Below are 24,858 nucleotides of genomic sequence, written 5' to 3'. Positions count from 1 at the left end.
GTCAGGAAAGAGGAGCCTGGACATTATCCAGTAGGCCAATAGGAAAGGAAACACTAAAGCTCACTTATAACAATAGCCTTTGGGTTTCCTCAATTCTAAGATCTTCCTCCATCAGTTCTTTCTCTTAAAAAAAAGGTTCCAGGAATAGTCACCCTCACAAACAGCATTATCATGTTACTCCTCTGCTTAACCCCGCTCATTCTCCAGTGGCTTTCTTGCCTCTCCTTGTAAATCCCAACTCCTCAGCCTCCAGCCAAGAACCTCTCTCTGCCAACTGGATTTACATTCCTCTCCAAACTGATCTGATCTCCAACTCAGTCTATCTGGGCCTTTGCTCATTTTCTTTCCTCACCTGAAATGCCCTTTCTGGTAGGCTGCATCCTTGATTTCTGAGTCATGTTCATCTCCTAATAAGTTGTAGGTAACTCAGCTCCTTCAGAAAGTCTTCTCTAATAAATCCCATCCTATTGTGATCCTTTGTTCCTTATTTCCACAGTGCTTCTGTATCATCTAGTCTGATTGCTGTATCTGATTTGTCCCAGATGATCGTGGGATCATGTTATTTCCATCTCCAAAGCTAAGCTGTAAGCTATTCAAGGTTAGCGCCTGCACCCTTTAATGCTTCTAGACCCCATCTCTTACAGTCCTGTTCTGATGTCTCCTTGTGCTGAGAAACTCCCCTGAGTTTCCAGCCTGATGATGCACCATAACATGACAGACTCAGGGACCATCCAGCCTCCTCCTTTTATGGATGCAGGAGCCGAGACCCAAAGTGACACAGGGTTGAAGTGGCAAAGCTGGGATTTGAACCAATGACTTCTAGCTCCAAATTCTTCATTCTTTCCCATTCTGGAAAGTTGTAGATGGAGTAAACAAGCTAGGAAGTCTCTGAGAAGGCACTGGTTAGAGACTGTGTTTGACCTATAATGTATATTGGAGGCTTTTGTGAAGGTCTTTCAGTATTTTAGGGATATTGGTGAAATAGCCTGTCTACCTGCCATCCTTTGCCCAGCCCTTCCCTGTCTGGTTATACATGTCCTGGCCCCTCAGCAATGGTGTCCAGTTCACTTCTTTCATACAGTATTCTATAGACTGTGTATAGTTACCAACCATCTTTTTGTTGAAATTTGGGACACAGTGAATAGAGTGCTGGGTCTGCAGTCAGAAGCACCTGAGTTCAAGTCTGGTCTCAGACACTTACTAACTGTGTGACCCTGGGCAAATTCGTCTCTATTTGCCTTAGTTTCCTCATCTATAAAATGGGGGTGATAATAGCACCTACTTCCCAGGGTTGTTGTGAGGATCAAATGAGATCATTGTAAAGTGTTTAGTATAGTGCCTGGCACGTAGTAAATTCTAGATGAATGTTAGCTATCATTAATAGTTAGCATCTACAATAGGCTGCCACATCCAGCCTATCGGTATTGACCAGCTGTTGTCAGTTTAAGATTCTGGAAGTTCCCCTGAAACGATCCTGCCCAGGCTGTTCTTCCTCTCCATTTGGGGGCTGCCTCTTGGTTCATCAGTGCCCAGTCTGGGCCATATCTAGAGAGCCTTACTTTCCCTCTGTTATTCAGAACGAGGAAGTGACAGTCATCAATAAAAATCCTTTGTCTGGCATTCACAACGTGCCAGACATTTACAATAAGTGAATTCATGTGGGATCAATACGGAATGATGGACAGCATGTATACACAATGGTGTGATGACTTGGGTTTCAGTGTGTAATCTTGTCCACTTGACTCTTGAGTCTCACCCTTCAGAACCTCATGAGCCCTGCCTTCCACCAATCTCTTCTTCCTCCCCTAGTTATGGCTCCTAGTTTCTCTGACTCCACCTCTCAGAGACCCATCTCTTTTCTTATCCAGTTGTATGGAATTATTTGAATGCCCCGGCATTTAGATTGATGGGAAAGATTGGTTTGAGAAGTGATGACAAAGACAAATGATCCATATACAAATGATCATTCCTAGGCTGGGCTTGCCTGGAATTTCAGTTCTCTTACAGGTGCATGTCTAGTTTAAATATCTAATTTTCTCCTTTCCTCTAGAAAATGAACTTTTTTCATCTAGTCTGATTGCTTGATATGGATACATACTGACCCATTCATTCTCCTTCCTACTCTTCTGATGGACAGGTGTCTTTCTTCCTATCCTCCCATTTCTAATGTTTATGTTATCAGTGATAAAAAGGACACTCAGAGGTAGATCTCCCCACTCCCTGAACTGCAGTGTCAGACTCAGTAAGGTCATACTGATTCCCATGGATGTGATGGTCTTTTATGATAATGTAAGGGAAAAGATGATATCTGCCTGGTGCTTTTTTAAATTTTGTTTTGTTATAGCACGTAGGGAGGGTTGTAGCTGGACAGGCATATTTCCTTCGATGGTACTTTGCAGAAGAAGTGAGTTTGTGAGAGACGGAGAATATAGTGGTTTGAAAGGGGATCAGGAGAAACAGTGGCGGGGAGGTGGTGAAGGGAGAATGCTCAGCAGACAGTTATGTGACCTTGCCCTGCCTCATAACTACAGGGAGAACACAAAGCCAAATCATCAGTGCATTTCCTCTAATCTTGGCATATGTGAGCCCAAGATTCAGAAGCACTGACTTCACAGAGTCATCCAAACTAGGAGTCAAAATGGACCTCAGAAGCCACCTCTTCTAGGGATCATTTACCCTTTTGTGTCACGAATCCCTCTAGGACAGTCTGGTGAAGCTTAAGGAGCCCTTCTCAGAAGGTTTTTAAATGGATAAAATAAAATACATAGGATGCAAAAGAAATATCACAATATTGAAAAAGAAAACATGTGGATGGACCCCAGGTGAAGAGCCCCTCACCTAGTCCAGTTGGACTTGACCAACTTCCCATCTTCAGCCTCCCCCCAAGTCCTCTTCCAAGCCAGTGCTTGAAGATCTCCAGTGAGGGCAAAGTGTCCACTCTGGAGGGCATCATATTCCATATTGGGAAGTTTTCATTGCTGGGGGGAATTTCTCTCTCAATAAATCAATAAACATTTACTCAGCATCTCAGACAAAGAGGAAAGCATCCCAGCACCCAGAGAGGAAGTGACATTGGCCTGTACCCCTTGCATTCCTACCCATTGTCTCTGGCTCTGCCCTCTGGGGCCAGGCATCTGAGGCCCTGCAGCTGTCCCATCTCACTGAAGTCTTCTCTTTTTTTCCATCATTTGATCCCTCTTCTTTGCTCTGGCTTTCCTAAACTCGAATGAGCATAGGACTTCAGAAGTAGCCTGACAAAGACTAGTAGATTGTAACAGCTGCTCAAGGGCAGGGTCTATCTTTGGTCTCTTTTTGTATCCTCAGGGCTTAGCACAGGGCCTGGCACATAGTCTCAGCTAAATAATGTTGATTGATTGATGACTTGGCTTGTTCTTGACACAGCTTTTCTTTGTGCAACTTACCATTGTGGATATAAGTGCAGATGTTGACTCAAGTTGAGCCGTTCCCTAGAACTCCTAGGTCTCTTTCACAGCAGCTGGGATCATAGCTACACATCCCTCAGCCTTGGTGGTGAAGCAAGTTTTTGGAACCTGTGTAGGACTCTTCATTTGGCCTCATTCAGTTTCATTTGATTAGTTTTAACCCAATGGTCTAGCCTGTTAAGATATATTTTTTATCCTGACTTTGCCATTTCATGCATTGAAACATTCGTTCCATGTTGAGCTGGCTTATTTGAAAAGCTCATTTGCCCTTTGGATCATGTCATGTACACTTGAGTATGCTACCTATACCTTCCTCAAAGTCATGGATATGTAATAGGAACCTGGCCAGTGGAGTGCCATCCACTAAGCATGTCTGGCATGCTGTGCCCATGTGGAAAAGTCTGAGGTAGCTTGCTCCAGAAAGGCATGATGGCATGTGATTGAATGACCCTGCCCTTGATTTGGGGCTAGTTACAGACATTCTCTAAGTCCAGTACGCTACCTACATAGTAAAGAGATAGATTGTTGATTGGCTGCTGAGTCAGAGCTGCATGGGTCTCTGTCTCTTGCCATTTCTGGAAGCAAGATCTTCCCAAGATCACCCACAGTGGTCAGCTTTGCTCCTTCTCCTTCACTCAGTGCCCTCCATGTAGTTCATCCGAGTGGGCTCAGTGAGTCATCCTCAGTAAGGGCACCTCAGTTCTGCCTAACTCATTCTCACTGGTGACCATTTGGTTGTACCTACAATGCAAAGATAATTTACCTTAAAAGAGAAAACAAATACATCAGAGCTGAGTAGCGTTGGCCCCTCATTGTTGTCAGCTTGTGCATTGTGAGCAGTAGTTCTACTCATTCTTTGAGCATTTTCTTACTCTGTGTTACTACTAAAATAAACACAACCCTTTAGGTTTCCTTAGCATTTGTAGCCACTCAGCTCCCGTAGGATTGAGGCAAGATTTTGTATTCATTCTGAGCTAGTAGACCTTAGAAATGTGTCTTAGAAAGCTGAATCTCCTGTGCATCTATATTGGCCTTTTCTGCACTCCCTCTTCATATTCATTGGCATCATCAGCATCACTGTCTTCAGGATTATATTCATGAGAGCTTCGCATCCCATTTGGGCCACCTTCCCCTGACCACTTTGAAATCTGCCTTGTCGGGATGACAGGTGCACATCAGACTGTTCTCAACTAAGTTCCTGTAGTCTTTACTTCATCATTAGGTTTTTTCTTGTTTTTTAGAATGAAGTTTAGAATAGCTCTTCCTAATATTACTTCTTTCATTTTTTTGAAAGACATAATTATCATTATGGCAGGTCACAGATCTATTAGTTTCTCTTCTTTTGTTAGGGAGGGAACACTAGCACATGTTTAAATAGTTGACCTCTCCTCTCACTACAATATCATGCTTCTATGCTGTCTTCCAAAGTCTTCATCCACTGCCTCCTTTTGTCCAGGTGGTCTCTGTTATAGCTTTACAACCATCTTGTTTCTCCACAGATTCTCATCCAAATGCCCTCCACAATGTTTCTACCCTCAGAATCCTGAATTTGATTGTATATTCTTATACATCTACATATATGCTTAATATTCAACGCTACTCCATTCCCTTTTATCTCTTCTGTTTCTTTTGAATGTGGTGTATTCTTCTAGAGCCAAATTCTCCTCATGAATCTCATCCTGCCAAGTTGTTATGATATCTAAGAAGCCAAGTTTGCCTCTTTGCATTCAGATCTTTAGTGCTCTCTGTTCATTAGTCACCATTTGTGCTTTTGTGTACCAGTGTCTGAGGTCATGGGTTTTATGGATATGTAGATATCATCTCCTCTGAATTATGGCCTCTCCCTGACACGATGTGTCTGCGGTTCTCTGGTGTCTGATGCAGCCATTTCGCTACCCAAATAGGACTTTCCCTTCTAGTAGTTCAGACTCTAGCTCGACTACTGTGAGAGCGGTGTCCACTCATTTTTCTGGGTTTCAGTATTCCTACTTGTGAAGTTACAGGCTTCTGTGTATTCAAGAATAACTTGAATACCAAAGTGACAGGAGGCAGAAGTGAAAGGTGGTAATAACCATTTATATAATGATCTGAGAAATTAGATATGTTACTAAATGGGAGAGAATACTCCATTTAGGGCAATAGAATTATCCTTGTTATGGTAGGAAATAGAGCATAGCAGCGTTCATTTTCAAATCATAATTCCTGTTTGTTATTTTACAGATGCTGTGCCTGCTCTTTTGGAAAAAAGTCCATCTTTGCATACAAATTTGAGCTTGAGCAAAGAGCTAGACAGTTTTGACATCAACCAACTTGATTTATCAGATCTTGCACTGGAAAACACCATGCAACAATCTCCAGAGTGTCATTCCCCTCAGAAAAATTGTGATGCCTTGGGAACTGTGCAAGGCCTCTGGTCACCAGGGAGAGAAGAGGTTGTTAATACCAACATAAGAATGTCAAAGTCCGATCCTTTCTTCCATAGATCTCAGGATTTTTTCCATAAATCCCAGGCTTCTGTCGAGACCCTGTATGTGTCTCCCTCCTTCAAAACCTTTGAACCTTTGAAGGAGAGTTTAATTAGTGAGGAGTACCCAGAAGCCACTCAGAGCCACTCCAAACAATTTTCTGAGACTAATATCCAACCTTTGCCAAATCTCAGCTCCAACAGTGTCAAAATGGATGGTATGGGCCTCAACCCTTTTGCAAGACATGGTAAGTCTAATGAACATGGACACACATGTCTCCCTCCACTCTTTCTCTCTCCTTGACTTTAACCTTTCTCTGTAGCCCACATCAGCTTTCTTTCTTCCTTCTTCCTCCTTTTCTCTTAGTATATACCTGCCATGGAGGGATTTTCGTCTGAGAAATTAGCCCTTTGCACTCAGGTACTAAAACAGATTTATTGTGGGCTACAAGCACCAAGGGGGAATGCATCACCACAGGTTGTGTGGAACAAATTGGGAAGAAATCAGTATTAAGAAGAACTTTCTGTTAGACATTTTGCTTAGATTCTATTAGCTGTCTAAGAAAGAATTGGTATTTTTGTGTGTATTTTTTAGAAGAATTACTATGTACAGATTGTATGAGAACAAATCTCTTCCTTTCTCTCTCTCCTTTCTAAAAAACCTAGAAGAAGGCAGCAGTATGGTCTGGACTAAATGACAGAGAGCCAGAGCCAGATTCCAGGCCCTCAGCTGTCCGCTGTTCGTACTTTTCATTATATGATTATGTTTTATTCCTATAATTTAATTAGCTTCAGTACAGTTTGTTTGCTCATGTGGTTGTCTAAGTAGCAGTTTTGTTGACTTTTAGGTATAAATCAGGTGTAATAATGCTTACCAACTCAAATTAATATAAAGCTTTTAAATGGCTTGAGCATACACCTTTGAGAGCAAATAAAAGGACAGAAAGTTGCTACATAGAGGAGGAAGAAATCCACAGACTAGGTGCGGCAAGGTCAGCCAATAGGAAAGCCTGATCCATCACCCTTTGTGGGATGCCTGGCACTGAACCAGAATAATGGAGAAATGGGGGCCGAGTTTTGTGGATAGTTTAGCTTTTCTGCTGCTGTGAAGATGTGAGGGCTGCCTGCGGAGCTCCCAGGCAGGACTGGCCTGAGGATTCTGGCAGTGGGCCTGGACTTGTTTCATAGAGATTGTGGAAAAGCAAAGGGAAATAATTTGGAGGTGGCTGTCAGCTTGGCATATATTTGACTCTAGAAATCTAGGAGGAAAGGGTCCTTTAAAATGGATTAGAATAAATATTTTCTGTTATTGCATTCCTATTTTGTTTATCCAACAAGGATTTTTAAGGGCCTTTGACTGAATGTGGCAAATACTGTGCTAGTACTAAGGTGATGAAGATAAAAGACTAAACAATCCCTTTCTTTTAGGAATTCATTCACAATAAGATAGATATAAACCATATGCAAAGGAATTTCCACAATGAGGGTGTCAGCAATGAATGGCACAGGGAAAGACTTCAGGAAAGGGGTGGTACTTGGTTCGATAGAGAGAGGGAGGAGGGCATACTAGGCATGGGGGACAGCCTGGGTAAAGGCATGCAGATGGGAGATGGAATGTTGCGTAGGGAAGCCCTTGAATTACTGTGAGACCAACTGAAAATCCTCACAATGTCCTTGCGTTTTCTAGCTCCACTTTTGCACCTTACATATGGGTAAGTTAAGGCTTCTTAATCTATTTTGTGTCATGGATGCCTTTGGTAGTCTAGGGGAGCCTACAGACTCTGTTCAGAATCAGGTTTTGTAAAGCACACGATGAAATACATAGAAGTCTAGAGGAAACCAATTATATTGCAATAAAAATGCAAATTTTTTCCCATCCAAGTACATGGTCCCTCCGAAATCTATCCCCAAATCCCTGCGGGATTAGAGTTAGGAGCCTGTGTTAAGAAACTCTGATTGGGGGAAAGGGAGAGAGAGGGGGAGAGGGAGAGGGAGAGAGAGGGAGAGGGAAAAGGAGAGGGAGAGAGAGGGGGAGGGAGAGCTAGAGGGAGAGGGAGAGAGACGGAGAGAGAGAGGGAGAGGAGAGGAGAGGACGGGGATTTGTTAAATGTTTACTGTATTCCAGGCACTGCGCTAACAAGCACATAGAAGAATGACCCTATCCTTAGGGAGATTCCATTCTAGTAGAAAACAAGACATCAAAGGGAGCAGAAAAGGTTGGGGGAGGAAGGTCTAGGTTTGAAGACAGCATGGCAGGCCTCGGGCTTTGGGCTCCTCAAGTAGAGGGATCAGAAGGAACTCACCAGTCTGAAAAAGCTGAAGGGATGGAGGCCTGGCCAGCGGGCAAAGGCAGTCCTTTGGTGTGCGGAGGTGAGGAGTGGTTGGGGGCATCACAGGCTGCTCTGGGGGCAAAGAGAAAGGGAGAATCAAACAGCTAGTTGCTTAAAATATTTTGTTGTTGCATTTCTTTTCCTATTCCTTATTATTTTCTTTGAAAAAACTTTCTGTATCATGACCTATGTAACAAAACTTTAAAGAAGAGAGAGATTGTTGTTGCTTGAGGTATTTTAGGGAATTACAAATGTCCTGGAATCAGACAAGTGATCACTTTTTTACCTATACTGCAACAGCCACTCAACCTAGCACTGTACGGCTTTGTTGGTGGAAACATGATCTGCAAGTTAATGAAAAGAAGAATTCTGTTCAATCTGATTAGGTACTGGCAGTTTTTTTTGTTTTGTCTTTGATTACTGCTAAGTTCTAAAAAGCCGCAATATTTTCATGCTAATTCGAGGACACTGTACCAGCACAAATTTTGAAACTCACTTCCTGTGAGTTTTTCAGATTCCAAATGTACACAAATGATATCCAGCCAGCCAGTCAGCCATCTATTCATCCATCCATCCATTCATCCAACCAGTCAGCCATCTATTCATCTACCCTACCCATCCATCCATCCATCCATCCATCCATCCACCCACCCATCCATCCATTCAGCCATCCAGCCAGTCAGCCATCTATTCATCTACCCTACCCATCCATCCATCCATCCATCCATCCATCCATCCACCCACCCACCCATCCATCCATCCACCCATCCAGCCAGCCAGTCAGTCACATCTGCTGCTTTCTCAGTATACCATAATTAATGATCTTGGGTTTTCATTTCTGTGCAAACAGCTCATTTCACTGAATTTTTCTCATTTCCTTTCTGCTGGAATCATAACAATTATAATAATAATAGCTCACTAATTCAACACTTTAAAGTTTGTAAATGTAGATTATATCATTTGATCCTCATACTCCTATGAGGTGAGTACTATATATATCCTTATGCCCATTTACCACTGGAGAAACTAAGGACTAAAGTGGTTAGGGAAATTGCCCAAGGTTATCCAACTTTAAATGTGGGAAGTAACAGTTGAGCTGAGGTCTACGGTCCCACTCCCCTTTTCCCTCTCAGACTATGGCTTTCATGGCATGCTCATTACCTATTTTCCTTTCTCTCTGTGTGCGGGAAGGTGCTTCCGGCCTACCCACTCTCCCTGGCTTTCTTTACTGGGGATTCCTCCCCTGTTGACTCTTTGCTGTCAGCCCACAGACTGATTTGCAGAACCCTCTGAGCTGGGTGGGTGGTGAGGCTGGCCATTTTGCTTCTTTTTTCCCTGGAACCTCATTATCAATCAGTGTTATGTCAATCAAGTAGTTAATCATCAACCATTTGTTACCTGTCCTTTAGGAGCTAGGCTCCCAAAGCACTAACATTCTCCCAAGGCAGGCATGTCTATGTTTCAAGATATACAAAAGCTATAAAGAGTCCCTGGAAGGGGAAGGGGAAGCCTCTGGGGGAATCATGTATGGAAGGGAGAAGTAGCTTTTCTATGGGATAGACAGTGTCTTGAGATAGAGTCCCAGGCAATATATAACTTCCTGAGTTCCCATAGAACTCAGGAAGATGTAGTTTCCTTTTTATTAATATTAATTTTTATTTCTATTCTGAACCTAATACCAACTAATATGGGTATTTGCATATAGAGAGTAGAGCAGAAAAAGAAGTTGTGCCCCTGAAACTGTCAATCTCTATTAGGTAAGCTTGCTTTTCTTTTGAAGTATAGAATAAGGATGACTGTAGGGTCTAGAGCATCCTGCTAGAGTATGCTAATGAGCTGTCACAGCTGAGAGCCACTGGGCACTGGGAAGAGAAGGTTTGAAACAAGGAGTTATGGGTAGAGTTCTACATCTACCTTTTCTAGATTCCCTGGAAGGTCTAATAGATGAGCTTGTTTAACTCGGCGGACTGAGAAGGTGCAATGTGTCCAGCTGTGCCTGATCAGACCAGTACAGACTCGGAAGGCTCTGCCACAGGTCAGGTATAGTCTGTGTGAAACGTCTCTGAATTTGCACATCTCCCGGTTCTTTTAAGCTATGGCAATTCTGATTTGCTCGTAGAGCACAGCACCTATTTTTATGCATGTACTCCATTCTGGGCCGTCTCCCATGCCTCACAATCAATTCCAGAGTTCTTCAGAGAGGCCTTGAGAGTGTTCTTGGATCGCTTCTTCTGACCTCTGTGTGAGTACTTGCCTTGTGGGAATTCTCTGTAAAATAGTCTTTTAGCCAAATGTAAGTTTGGCATTGAGAAAATATGGCCAGCCCCTCAGAATTGCTCTCTCTGCAGTAGAGTTTGAGTGCTTGTCAGTTTAGCTCAAGAAAGTACCTCCATATCTGGTACCGTATGTTGCCTGGTGATCTTTAGAATCTTCCTAAGACAATTCAAATTGAAGCAATTCAGTTTCCTGGAATGGTGCTGGTAAACTGTCCAGGTTTCACAGGTATAGAACAATGAGCTCAGCACAACGGCTCTGTAGAACTTCAGTTTGATAGGCAGCCTAATACCTCTTCTCTTCCACATTTTCCTTTGGAGCCTCCCAAATGCTGAGCTAGCTCTGGCAATGTACGTATCAACTTCATCATCTATGTGTACATCCCTGGGAAGTATACTGCCAAAGTAAGTGAACTTATCCACAGTATTCAACATTTCTCCATTTGCTATTAACTGATGGTTCCATGTATGGATGGTGTGGTGCTGGCTTGTGGAGAACCCCTATTTTCTTGGTGTGGTCAGACCAAAATTAGCACAAGCAGCAGAGACCTGATCCATATTCTGTTGCATCTCAGCCTTAGAGGCTGCATTGACTACACAATCATCTACAGACAAAATCACACACCAACTCTCCCTCCACTTTTATCTTGGCTTGTAGCCTTTTCAAGTTAAATAATTTACCATCAGAGTGGTAACTGACCTTGATGGCATTTTCTTCCTCATTGAAGATGTCTGACAACATGACTGAAAACATGATGCTAAAAAGCATGCGAGCAAGCACATGGCCCTGCTTCACTCCTTTGGAGACTAGGAATATGTGAGAGCATCATCCATTATCCAGAAGCCACGTAAGCATACCATGCTGAAAGTGACATACAGTGTCATCACTATGATGAACTTCTCCAGGCAACCAAATTAGGCCATGATCTTCTAATGAGCAGCTCCTTCCAGCGAGGCCAAAGGAGACTGCAGCTTCTTCAGTATTGGTAAAAATGGTGTGGCCAGTAGAATGCAAGCTCCCTGAGAGTTTTTTATTTTTATTTATATCCTCAGTGTTTAGTACAATGCCTCCCACATAGTAAACATCTAATAAATACTTGTTGATTGCAATAATGCTGTTCATCTATCCTGGATGTGCCTGAGTCTCTTGACTCAGAATCAATACCATTTGGTGGAGTACTTTGTTTTTGTATTTTATTTATTTATTTTTTAATTTATTTATTTAACTTTTAACCTTCATGTTTACAAAATTTTGGGTTCCAAATTTTCTCCCTATTTCTCCCCTCCCCCACCCCAAAACGCCAAGCATTCTAATTGCCCCTATCACTGATCTGCCCTCTCTTCTAACATCCCTCCCTCCCCACCCATTCCCTTTGGGAAGCAAGCAATTCAATATAGGCCATATCTGTGTAGATTTGCAAATGACTTCCATAATAGTCATGTTGTGTAAGACTAATTATATTTTCCTCCATCCTATCCTGCCCCCCATTGCTTCTGTTCTCTCTTTGGATCCTGTCCCTCCCCAAGAGTGTTGACTTCAAATTGCTTCCTCCTCCCACTGCCCTCCCTTCCATCATCCCCCCCATCCTGCTTATCCCCTTCTCCCCCACTTTCCTGTATTGTAAGATAGGTTTTCATACTAAAATGAGTGTGCATTTTATTCTTCCTTTAGTCGAATGTGATGAGAGTAAGCTTCATGTTTTTCTCTCACCTCCTCTCTTTTTCCCTCCATTGAAAAGTCTTTTGCTTGCCTCTCTTATGAGAGATAATTTGCCCCATTCCATTTCTCCCTTTCTCCTCCTGATACATTTCTCTCTCACCACTTAATTTCATTTTTTAAAGATATGATCCCATCCTATTCAATTCACTCTGTGCTGTGTGTGTGTATGTGTGTAATCCCCCCAACTACCCAGATACTGAAAAGTTTCAAAAGTTATAAATATTGTCTTTCCATGTAAGAATGTAAACAGTTCAACTTTAGTAAGTCCCTTATGACTTCTCTTTGCTGTTTACCTTTTCATGCTTCTCTTCATTCTTGTGTTTGAAAGTCAAATTTTCTTTTCAGCTCTGGTCTTTTCATCAAGAATGCTTGAAAGTCCTCTATTTCATTGAAAGACCATTTGTTCCCCTGAAGTATTATACTCAGTTTTGCTGGGTAGGTGATTCTTGGTTTCAGTCCTAGTTCCTTTGATTTCTGCAATATCATATTCCACACCCTTCGATCCCTTAATGTAGAAACTGCTAGATCTTGTGTTATCCTGATGGTATTTCCACAATACTTGAATTGTTTCTTTCTAGCTGCTTGCAATATTTTCTCCTTGACCAGGGAACTCTGGAATTTGGCCACAATGTTCCTAGGAGTTTCTCTTTTGGGATCTCTTTCAGGTGGTGATTGGTAGATTCCTTGAATACTTATTTTGCCCTCTGGTTCTAGAAAATCAGGGCAATTTTCCTTGATAATTTCATGAAAGATGATGTCTAGGCTCTTGTTTTGATCATGGCTTTCAGGTAGTCCCATAATTTTTAAATTATCTGTCCTGGATCTATTTTCCAGGTCAGTTGTTTTCCCAATGAGATATTTCACATTATCTTCCATTTTTTCATTCTTTTGGTTTTGTTTTGTGATTTCTTGGTTTCTCATAAAGTCATTAGCCTCCATCTGTTCCATTCTAATTTTGAAAGAACTATTTTCTTCAGTGAGCTTTTGGATCTCCTTTTCCATTTGGCTAATTCTGCTTTTTAAAGCATTCTTCTCCTCATTGGCTTTTTGAACCTCTTTTGCCAATTGAGTTAGCCTATTTTTCGAGGTGTTATTTTCTTCAGCATTTTTTGGGGTCTCCTTTATCAAGGTGTTGACCTGCTTTTCATGCTTTTCTTACATCTCTCTCATTTCTCTTCCCAGTTTTTCCTCCACCTCTCTAACTTGATTTTCAAAATCCTTTTTGAGCTCTTCCATGGCCTGAGACCATTGAATATTTATTTTGGATGTTTGGGATACAGAAGCCTTGACTTCTATGTCTTTCCCTGATGGTAAGCATTGTTCTTCCTCATCAGAAAGGATGGGAGGAGATATCTGTTCACCAAGAAAGTAACCTTCTATGGTCTTATTTTTTTCCCCTCTTTTGGGCATTTTCCCAGCCAGTGACTTGACTTTTGGGTCCTTTGTCAAGAGTAGGGTGTATTCTGGGAATCTGTGAGATCTCAGTTCCTCCAAGGTGGCACAATCAAGCATGTACTGGTCTGGACTCAGAGAGGGATTTTTATGCCCAGAATTTTAGCAGTTACCTCTTCACAGTCACCTGGCCTTCAGTTCCCAAGTCAGCACTGGGGGCTGATTTTCAGATAAGCTGGATGGGCAGGGTTGCCATGCAGTGTGAGACAAAGACCAGCTCTCCCAGGGCCTCCACCCAGGGCTGAGGTAAGACTCAGCTCTTCAATGCCCCCAGGGGGTTTTACGCTCCAACAATGGAGCTTCAGCAAGGGCTGCTGTACAGGCTCTGTGGCTGCTGCCTGCTGCTCGAGCTATAGGAAGGCCCTTCTCCCTTCCTGGCTAGCTGATAAAACCCCGTCACTGACCTTTGGTGCCTGTGGGCCAAGGGATCTGAGGACCTGCTACTGCCACTGGAGATTCCGCCCCTAAGGTGTCCTCCTCCCAGAGTTTAGTCACGCTGCACCGCTTGGCCAAGGCTGGGCTGGGCTCCACACTCGGCTCTGTGTCTGGCATAACCGACGTTTCCGTGGGCCTTTCAGGTCACTGTGGGCTGGAAATCTCCTCCACTCTGTTGTTCTCCACTTCTGCTGCTCCAAAATTTGTTGAGAGTCCGTCTCTGCAGGTATTTTATGGGCTGTGGGGAGGACCCTGCGTAAGTGTGTCTTTCTAGTCCGCCATCTTGGCTCTGCCCCCAAGTACTTTGTCAGTAAGTGAGGCTTCAGACTGCTAAAGTAAGGACGATAATGTCCCAGAGAACAGCCACACTGGGCTTGCTGGAATCAGTGTTTCTGGTTTGCTTCAGCTGGCTTCTTCCTTGCTCTCACACCACTGATTCTCATCATTGAGTATAGGCTGGTTAGATTCGAGAGCTATGGTTGTCTTCCCCTCCTCTGAATCCCTTGCAACCCTCGGGGAAGTGCCAGAGCTATCAGGTGTTCTACAGTCACTAATTAAGGGAAACCCTGCTAGGATGGGACCTTCCCTAGAAAATGCACCACAAATGTGCCACTCCCTTCCTCCTCTGCCCTAGAGCCCCACATGCCTTCTTCTTCCTACCACAATGACAGCATTAATCAAGGAAGCTTGCTTTAGAAGATGCTACACCATACCAGGGACTGACTAGGGAGGCAATGGGGCAAATGGAGTCAGAGGCCTTTGCTTCAAATCTTAACTCTGATGCTTACTTGAGTGGCCTTGGGTTAGTCATTTAACCTGCTTTGGCCTTTATTTCCTCCCCTATAAAGTGAGGAGGTTGGACTCATGAGCTTGGTCTTCTAGCTCTTGATTGGAATTAAGACTTCAAGATCAAGGAGTTTTAACCTGGGGCATGTGGACAGATTTCAGAGGGCCCATGAACTTGGATGGGGAAAAGTGACATCCTTATTTTCATAACCTTTGGCTTTCATTATAATCCTAAGTATTTTATGCATTCAAAGATATTTTTCTGAGAAGGTATCCATAGACTTCACCAGATTGCATGAACAGTCCATGACACCAAAAGGTTTATCAACTTCTGTATTTGCTTAGCCAACAGAACTAGCTACACAATGGTCCTGTCTGTTCCAATCTCTTCCAGGATGTCATGATTCTCTCTAAAGCAGCTCCCTAGCATCCTCTACATGAAGATGCCATCTTAGCAAGTTGATAACATCTACACATGTGCCAGCGTCATCTCACCCCCAGTTGCTTAAGTTTAAAGAGCTTGGACAAATTGATGATTTCATCAGTATGGGAACCACTCCCTCTGCTAGTGCAGATTGCTTCCTCTTGGGGCTCTCTCATCCTGTGCCATTCTTGCCCATGCTTTCCCTCTTCATAGATGATATGCCCAGTGGTTCTTTTCATATTTTGGGGATACCTACGTGCTTCTTGGGCTGAGCATCTGTTGTCTCTCATTTTCACAATGTGACCAACCCAGCCCATCTCCTTTCTCACTCCTGCATATCCTTGATAATGTCTTTTCAACCACTTCTTGAAATGTACACAGGTTTTTGGTAAAAGCCTAGAGACTCCAGCTGCTGAGAAATCATAACAGATTTTAAAATATCCATACCCTTTGCCCCCACAAGGAGAACAGAGAGAGAAAGAAATTGAGATTCGTCACACCCTTAGATCGATTACCATGAGACTTTCTAAAAATATTTGGTCAATCCCTCTCCCCTCCCTTCTTCTGAATTCCTATTTGATGTAGAATAGGAAAGACTTAGACTCTTTACCCAGTTTAACATGGTGGCCTTTGCTTCCTTTCTCTTCCTCTACCCGTCTGTTCTCAGTTTTCCCCATCTCTCCAGCTCTTCTTTTTCTGCCTCCATCCTTTCATTCCAGTTCCTGTTTTTGGCCGCCTTTGATGTTTACCGTACAATAGTTCTGCGTGTGGCACCGTGAACTCTGCCATGCAATCCTCTTTCACTCCTCTTTGGTAGGTTTCAAATTAGAAGGTGGTCATCTAGAGCAAATCAATTTTTCTTGGTTTGTTTTTTCCTAAATGAGATGACCTCTGCTTGGTTACAGTAATCCTGTTTGACCTGTAGGTATTTAATAACTTATTCTGGAAGTAGTCTGCTCTGCCTGCTCTGAAGTTTTGATTTCCAGTTATTTATCCCTGCTTCACCCCTCATATTGAAAAGGAAAGACAAAAGACAATGGAGTCTTAGAAGCTACCTCGGGGACTTGCATAATGTTCTTGTAAGATAAAGTTATATTTAAAGTTGATTTAACTGTCCTGGGAATTTGTTCTCTAATCAGCTTGGAGGGGAAAAGATCTGTTAGTAATTACACTACTCCTGATGAATCCTGGCAAAAATTCTCCTTGACCTCTTCGCTTTGTTTCTGTCTCATAGGCCTCATTTTTTGCTAAGGATATTTTGGTCGGCAGGGAGGATGTCTCTTTAAAGCTTTCTTCCTCTCACTCTTTGCTTGTGAAAGAAATGGAACATGACACCAAAAGGAGCGATTAATCATGCCATTTCCCCTTTTTATACAAAAAGTCTCCAGAGTTGGAATAATGAACAATTCCCCTCAAAGAAATGACAGAAAATAGTTGAGCCAGCAATAACCCAGCTTGCTGGACAGTCTGGGGAGCTCCAGAGGGAGCCATCCTTTGGGACCTCCAGGGAAGCCCCACAGGTTGGCTCAACTCGGAGATGTTGCCAGCAACTCTGTGATCTGCAGAGTTTCTACCTGGTTTCTGCAAGCATGAGCTGGTGTGAATTCTCACATTCGGCAAACCCCAAATCACATTTTATAGGCAGGTTTGTAGGATCATAGAATTTGGATCTGAATATGACCTTAGAGATGACCCAGTCCCCCAGGAGGGGAAACCAAGGCCCGGAGAGAGGAAGTCATTTATCCAAAGTCACATAGAACCAAAACCAGGATTTGAACTTTAATCCTTTGATACAGAATCCAGGGTTCTTCCCACTCTCCCTCCCTGACTCGAAGTAACTTTGATACCTCTCCTCTCATCAATTACCTGAGTTCCCCAGTACTGGCCTAAACTCTTCCTTATGTGCCCAATACTAGAGTGATGATTGGGCAAAGATAGGTTTCCGGATAGGATAGTTTCCACTTGTAGAAAACTCTAGGCGATTTAAATCCTAAGTATATAACTTCCTGACACAACAGCTATTGTGTGTCAGCAGAAAGACTGAATAGATAGACTGAAGAATGAAGGGTTGTCCCTCTTTGTACAAGGAAGAATTCTGAAGGTGCTCAGCTGCTGAAGAGGCCTTCTGCCTTCAGATAAATCATGAATTGAATTTAGAACTAGTGGGAGTTTTAAACATAAATTTGGAGTCAATTCCCATTTCTGGAAAGTCATTCACAGTTATATTTTTGCAACGCAGTACTTTACTGTGGGGTATTAATTGTAGCATGATGATTAACTTATCCGACCTGTCAGTGTTGGATGACACTGAGGCTTGGACCTGTCAGAAATGACACATCTGCCCTCCAGAACAGTTTTATCAGTGTCTTCTACAAATATTTCTTAACCCTAAATGGCCAAGAGGTCCACCCCACTGATGAAAGATGAAAATACAGTCATCCCAACAGTCTCAATGCTATGATGCAGGCCCCACAACAGTCATGCTGGACAGAGCACTGGAAGGGCAGGAAGATGGATGGCAGCAAACAGATGTCGAAGCTATGACTGTCATGGAGGAGGTTGACCAGGGGAAGCAGCTGGATGAATGAAGGACCCATTGGAGGGCAGCATGAAGTGACTGGCACAGTTGTGCAGCATTTGGAGATGGCAGCCAGCGGAGGGGCAGTCATCAGAGAGAGGGGGCAGTATTTTTGACATACAGCCCACAAGACAAAGATGCAGAAGCTGAACAGTGACACACTTTTTCAAGCAGCAGCTCCGCCACAAGCCAATAGCCATCGTTGTTGGAAGTTTGAAGTGTTGAAAGACAAATAAATGCCATTCTTTAGGTCACACCATGCACATTCATGGATAAAACCACCATAGCATCATTGATCACAATAGCCAATGATATGCATTTGTTGAGTTGACTCTGAAAGTCTTCTTTCAGCCCAATTAAAGGAGCCATGGGGTGATATCAGACTGGCTGGAAAAGAAACACGTTCCACTGTTTCTGTAATAGGGATAAAGATTAGACCCATGATTTCATTGGTTCAGGAAACTCTCTTTATCAGTTCAAGTCAGTCCCTTCTCTGGGACCTAGAGCCTTAAAGAGGTGCCTAGAACACTAAGAAGTCTGAGAACTTGCCCACATCACATAGCATGTGTGAGAGGTGAAAATGGAAAATCTTCTTAGCTTCAAGGCCAGCTCTTTGTGCACTTATTCTGTCTGTAAACATTTATGAAAGCACTCTACGTGCCTGGTTCTGTGCTGAGCACTGGAGATACAAATAAGAGAAAAACAGTCCGTGCCCTCTGGGAGGACACGTAGAAGATATATGGAAATGGATACCAAAGTTACCTTTACCCTGTGACCTCCCTGTGTCTATAATACTGCCAGGATTTGTGTCTCTGTTAGTGCAGAAGAAAGAATGCTAGACCTAGAGTCAGGAGACCTGAGTTCGAATCCTGGCTTTGATGCTTACACTCTATGTGACCTTGGGAAAATCACCCCAACCTCTTTGGGCCCCAGCTTTCTGTACAACGAAGGGAGTTGGACTAGAGATTTCTGCAGTTTCTTCCAGCTCTAAATGAGTGATTCTCTAAAACCAATATTCTCACCAAGCTCTGATCCATGTTTTTATCATCTCATGTTTGGGTTATTGTAATTTATTCTCTACTAACTTGTCTTTTTCTAGTGGATTTCATCTCTAGTAAATACCAAAAACTCTCCTTAAAACGTATTAACCTGCTGTTGTGACCATCTCAGTTTACTTCTAAAAATACCCCCACTGATTATTATCTGTATTTAACTCAAACATTAACCTTCAAGGCTGTCCACCCATCTGTTCTTTATTAAATTAATTTGGATCCAAGGTCCTCATTAGACATCGCTATTGCTAGGTAACCTCACATCTTCCCTCTCATTCATTTGTTGTTCCCTCTTTGGATTTTTCTCCCTCAATTCTTGAAATTCAGCACAAAAAATGTATAAAGCATCTACCACATGGGAGATATTTTGTGGAGCACTAAGGAAACAAAGATGAAAAATATCACAATCTGTCTTCAAGGAATTTACAGTCATGGGAGGGAAAAAAGATATGTGGATAAATAACTAGAATGCTAGTTAAAACACTGGAGAAAACCAGTTTTGCTAGCTTCTTTATTTGCTTCTCCAAAGAGCATCTGACAGGCATCCTTCCATTTAGCTATATCTGCCTTGTTTATGGCAAGATCAGTGTAATGTTTCTGTTCCTCTGGTGGGATGCCACCCCATTGGCCATTGGGTCAAGATCTCACATTGAGAGTGCCACTCGCAGTGAATGTGCCATCAGCCTGCAAACCTGGTTTCTTAGTTCCCTCTACCCCATTTTCACCACTCTGACATCATCCATACAGAAACAGAATAGGACTACACAGGTCTGAGAGCTCTGTTATATTTCTGTTTGTTTCATGGGTTGTCATAGCCAAAGAATTCATTATCTCTTGGTGACCAACCCACTGGCAATGAACATCTTTCCATGAATCTGGGCTAATCTTTGAACAACAGGTGCAGTCTATGCTGGGACCAGGCTCAAAGCCTTTTCAACTGGAAGTACCTCCCAGAGCTTGGGCTCCTCGGGCATGGATTCTTGGGGCCCTGGGGACACCTCTGAGCCAAGATGAGGCATTGGAGTGGGGCCTTTGGGGTCCTTCCATAGTCTTAATTGCATGCTATTTTGGTGATGTGTCAGTTTTTCTTGTACTGTTCCTGGCATCTCCTAGAAATAAGTGCACATATGGGATCAAACTGGCAGTCTTGGTGTGCTGGGAGCCACACTTTATTTGCTCCTCAGGGGAAAAGTGTACATTTCTCACTATTAGTTAGTGACTAATTTTTGACATTGTTATCTTTGGGCAAAGATGGATTCTCTGTTTTAAGTTCATGAGTTTTCTGACATTAAATGCAAACTTAAAATAGTTACAGCTTTCAGAGTGAATAAATCTCAAGAGCTCCTTATTCATTTACTTTTTTTATTTTTTACATTGCTAAATGAAGTTCAGACTTCTTAGCCTGCTCTATGTGAGAGCCCTGCATGTGGACCATACCTGTCCATGTACTTTTGCCCTGGCCAACCTAGTCTTCCCATACATGAATGAGTTGTGTGACCTTGGGAACTAAAGTGGCAGTGTGGCCAAGCAAAGAGAGAATGCTGGGCTTGGAGTCAGGAAGACCTGACTAGATCCCATCTCAGTATATCCTTGGCTTCTTTGTCTTAGCCTTGTCTTCCTTGTCTGTAAAATGAGGAGAGTGAACTGTAATTACTCGAAGGTTTCTTCCAGCCTTGAAATTCTGTCATCCCCTACCTTTCCAAGCTTTAGCCTGTACTATTCACATCTCCTGGTGCAGAGCCTACACTTTCCAGCCTTTGTTTGCCTTTTTTTCTCATACTTTGCCCATGCCTAGCATGTCCCACTCCCTCCATTGCCTTCTTCATACAGAAAACCTGCCCATCATTTTTAAACCCAAGTGCTCCAAGTGACTCCAAGGCCACTTTCTCCCTTCCCTTACTCCATCTCTAGATGTGTCAGACTCCTCCCTGTGCCACCCTAAGTTATACAAAGGCAGGGCCATGGTCACAATCATTGTACTCCACTAGCATAGTGCTCTGCCCATGGATAGGCATGACTCCTGTGATTTCTTTGGTTGAAAGAACTCCCTCCACATTGTAGATTATCCCATCTTAGAGTGTTCCCTGGGACTCTGAGAAGTTATGATGGCCAGGATGGGTAGTAGGCCTACTCTGGCTACTCTGCCAGTCTTCCTCTGTACCTAATAGGTACCTAAGAATTGTTTTCTGAATGAACAGCTATATGAATACAGTTGAGGAGTATATAAGAGAAAAAGGAATATTTTGTGCTGTAGGCTAGGTTTCAGAGGACAAAATAAAACATTCTCTTGAACCAGGATGGAGGCCAGGCCATGAGGGGACCAATTGCAAGGACTGAGACTCTTCAGCCTAGAGAAGAGAAATTTAGCAGGACACGATGGTATGTAGGGCATGTTCAGGTATTTTAAGGGTTGGTCTGTTGAAGAAGAATTAGGCTCTTTCTGTTTGGCCTTCGAGGGGAGAGCTAGAGTCGGTAGGGCAGTTGTAGCTTACTGAAAGGAAAAACTTCTGTATGGTTTGAACTGTCCTAAAGTGGAAAGGGCAGCTTGGAGGGGCAGCAGCATGGGCTGCTTCCTGGCCCTGCTGGTCGTACATTTCTCTAGGATGCTGTGGATGAAATTCCAGGTTAGGTTGAAGTGAGAACACATGGCAGAGGGAGGCCTTTGCAGCATTGAGATTCCTTCATTATATTTAGTGCAATTCTCTCAGCATTATAGATGTTTCATACAACTCTAGGTGTTCTCAGGTCCTGGGATTTAGGTTCATAGTGCACATTCAAAACCTGAAGTTTAATATGGTTCATTGGTCAAGATCTTTGTTCATGAAAATTATTTGAACTGCTAATCTCATTTAGTTATTACATAATCTTTCTCTTATTTTACATCTGTTTTAGATTCAACCATCTCTGAAGGAACATCCTCATCTTTTTCTACCTGCTCCATCTCATCCCCTGACTTAGCCACTCCAGAAAACATCCTTTATCCTTTAGATCTGCCTTCTGGAGGATCTTCCCTTAGGCCTTCATCCTACGGGCCTTCTTCTTCCTCTGTGCTCTTCAAAGAGATGCAGACCAGAATTAACCACCCTTGTGCACCTTGCCCAACCTCTTCAGATGAAGATGAGAATGACACCATCAACCTGTTAGACATCCTCCCCGATAATTCCAATTCTGCAGACAATCGAAGTGTTAATGCTACAAAGGGCAACTGGATCACTTTCCCTGTTCAGGATGTGCAGCGCCAGACATCAGCTTCGGATCCTACTTCCCTTGCGAGTAAACAATTCCCTGAGGCAACTAGTACCAACACACCCCTCCTTCTGGAGATAGTAGAGATCAAAAATGCTATTAGGAGATTGCATGGCGATCTGACTGCTGTGGTCCAAGAGCTTCGAATTGTCAACAGCCACCTGGCGAACATGGAGGCTGGGAACAGTCAACAAGTCACCCGGCAAGCCAGCAGGCCTCTCCAGCCCCGAGCTTCTGCTTTCACGGATGGCCTGAGTCAGTTCTGACCTTCCAGAAGATAATGGCAATGCCTACCTGCTCCTCCTCTCCCTAGATGCTGGAGACTTGACTTTTCTCGCCTTTTTGGTCATAGCAGCATGATTAGTTTGGCAGTTTCTCTTTTTGTTTTAAACTTATTAGGAAACATTTCTCTAATCAGTAAGTAAATTGGGGTGGTAGTAGGAGGGCGTGTGTGTCTTTCTTTTTTTTAAGGGAGAGAAAAGATTTTCTGCTTGACACACATTTTCAGGTTCTAGGTACAAGCACATTATAAACCTAAGTGAATTTTACCTTTGATGTGCTGTAGTTAAAGCCCTCTCTCCCAGTTGGATCCCTCTGTTCTTCAGTTCATAGACAAGGGCAGCCAATGGACAAGGGAGTCCATTTGTATTCAGTTCTATAAAGCCCCTTAGCCTTGGGGTAGGAGGAGTTTGGTCTACCTGGACCATTAAAGTCATTGCTGTAGTGGGGTCTGCAAACCTTAAACACGGGCTCAGAGCTCCCTCTCTTTGGTGTCGTAGTCAGCTAGGAATTAAATGGAAAGGAGGTCCTTATAGGCCCTGAAGAAGCTGTCCTTTACAGCTTTTTATTGTTCATTTAAATTAAAATATAACGACAAACATATGCTGGCTCGTTTCGTCTTTTGTTGGGTTGTCTTTGTCTTGTTTTTTTTCTCTCCTTGGTAGACTAGGCTGGCCTTTCACCACAGACAAGACCGGATGATTGGAGGGCAATATGACACTTTGGTGACTTGTCTTCTGAGTTTTTGCTACTTTTCTAAGCCTGGCCACTAGGTTAAAGAGGAAAGAGATCTAGAATGGAAGCAAAGACCCCGCAACACTGAAAAGTCTGTTCCCTAAGAGCTTGGATGGTTAAGAAGGTTAAACTGAGGATTGAACTGGGTTTTTCAATGACATTTACGTTTCATCTATCTGCATTATTTTTGTCACATTTAGTTCTATAGGCATCAAGATGCCTATAAATTAAAAAAACAACAATTTTCCATCAGCTTGTCACAATTTATTTAATGAACCAGTTCAGAAAGGTATAATACATGAAATCCCCATTCTCTACTATTCCGCTGGTTCACTAGCCTTACATTGGTGGTTATTTCAAGTTTTTTCATATCTTCTTATTTAAGTTCATCAAACTTGAAAGTTTTTGTAATTTTTAGGTAAGTCTCTCATTGTAGAATTGATCATAATGACAGTTATTATCTGGATGGACATATGATTAAGTGGAAGCTCCCTGTTCTGTTGCAGATCGACAACTCTTCCATAACTTAATCTTAATAACTTGGGATGCTATGGAGTCAGCTCATTTGCCCATCGTCACACATGTAGATGTCAGAGGACTGGAACCTAGGTCTTCCTAACAACGAGGCCTGTCCTCTCTCCCCTGTACCCGTGTGGCCTCTCCACTGTGGAATATACACAAATAGCTTTACTTTGGTGGCTCATTATAATTAGCAGTACTTGTTTTAAATCTTTCAGGTACAGTGCTAAGCACATGGCAAGCTCAAAAAATGGTTGTTGAATGAATGAATGAGGGAGGGAGGGAATGAAGTATAGTATTCACATCTATGGTTCTGATTTTAAAATAACTAGCGTAACACAGTGAATTCTAGGCTAATTGAACCAAGACCACTGATGGTATACTGCTCCACCCTCTCCACTTTCCAAAAAAAGACATTTCCATAGGAACTAAGAAGCAAAGTTTTAAATAGGGTGGAATTCTGCAGAATTTCTTAGTGAACATGGGGAAGGGACCTTCAAATACAGTGATAATTTAGGGAACAGGAGACTGCACTAGCTTGGTTACATGAAGAGCCTTCTTTAAAAATAATCTGTGGATATTTATTGGCAAGAATGGGTCTGGGGCAGGGGGTGTCCTTTAAGTTATTCACTTTCCTGGTCCCTCCCCTATGCCCTACCCCTGTCCCAAACATCTACTTCCAGTTCCCAGAAGGAAAGAGCTTGTGACCAAGTAGGCAAAAATAAGGTCCTCTGGGAAATTGTCCCCAACATATTACTTCAAGCTTCAAGTAGGTTTTGCACAGCCCATATACTTTAATTGGTTAATTAACATAATTAACAAACACTCTCCTTTGGGGTTCCATTTAGCCACCTCTAAAAAGGAGACAGAAAACCTGACTTGATGAGCCGAAGAAGGGGATTTTATCCTGATTCAATCTGAGGTCTTTGGGTGAAAGAAAAAAAACTTCATTAGACTATTTCTTCAGGAGAATAGCTGTATTTCTCCTTGGCACTAAGGGCTGTCTACTTTGAGATAGGCCTGTTTTCGGAGATGAATTCTCTCACCTGCTTCCCTGGCTCTTACGAGAGCATGTCACCACCAAAGATTCCAGGAAACTGATAGATCAGAAATGTGCGGTTT

The 24,858-nt window shown here is 42.8% G+C and overlaps 1 protein-coding gene across 1 annotated transcript in view; it reads left to right on the top strand.

Moving 5' to 3' along the window:
* Positions 1–23,083, top strand: part of ENTHD1 (ENTH domain containing 1) — a 124,123-nt gene extending 101,040 nt beyond the window's left edge. Inside the window, 3 exon segments of the mRNA XM_072656201.1 lie at positions 5,664–6,155; positions 21,850–22,463; positions 22,465–23,083. Coding sequence (XP_072512302.1) covers positions 5,664–6,155; positions 21,850–22,463; positions 22,465–22,563 — 1,205 coding nt within the window. The 3' untranslated portion in view covers positions 22,564–23,083.
* The last annotated feature ends 1,775 nt before the right edge of the window (positions 23,084–24,858 follow it).

This window comes from Notamacropus eugenii, chromosome 3 (assembly GCF_028372415.1).
Source record: "Notamacropus eugenii isolate mMacEug1 chromosome 3, mMacEug1.pri_v2, whole genome shotgun sequence".
NCBI classification, from domain to species: Eukaryota; Metazoa; Chordata; class Mammalia; order Diprotodontia; family Macropodidae; genus Notamacropus; species Notamacropus eugenii.
The sequence above is the reverse complement of the archived record's forward strand: the minus strand, read 5'-3'. Positions and strand labels throughout refer to the sequence as shown.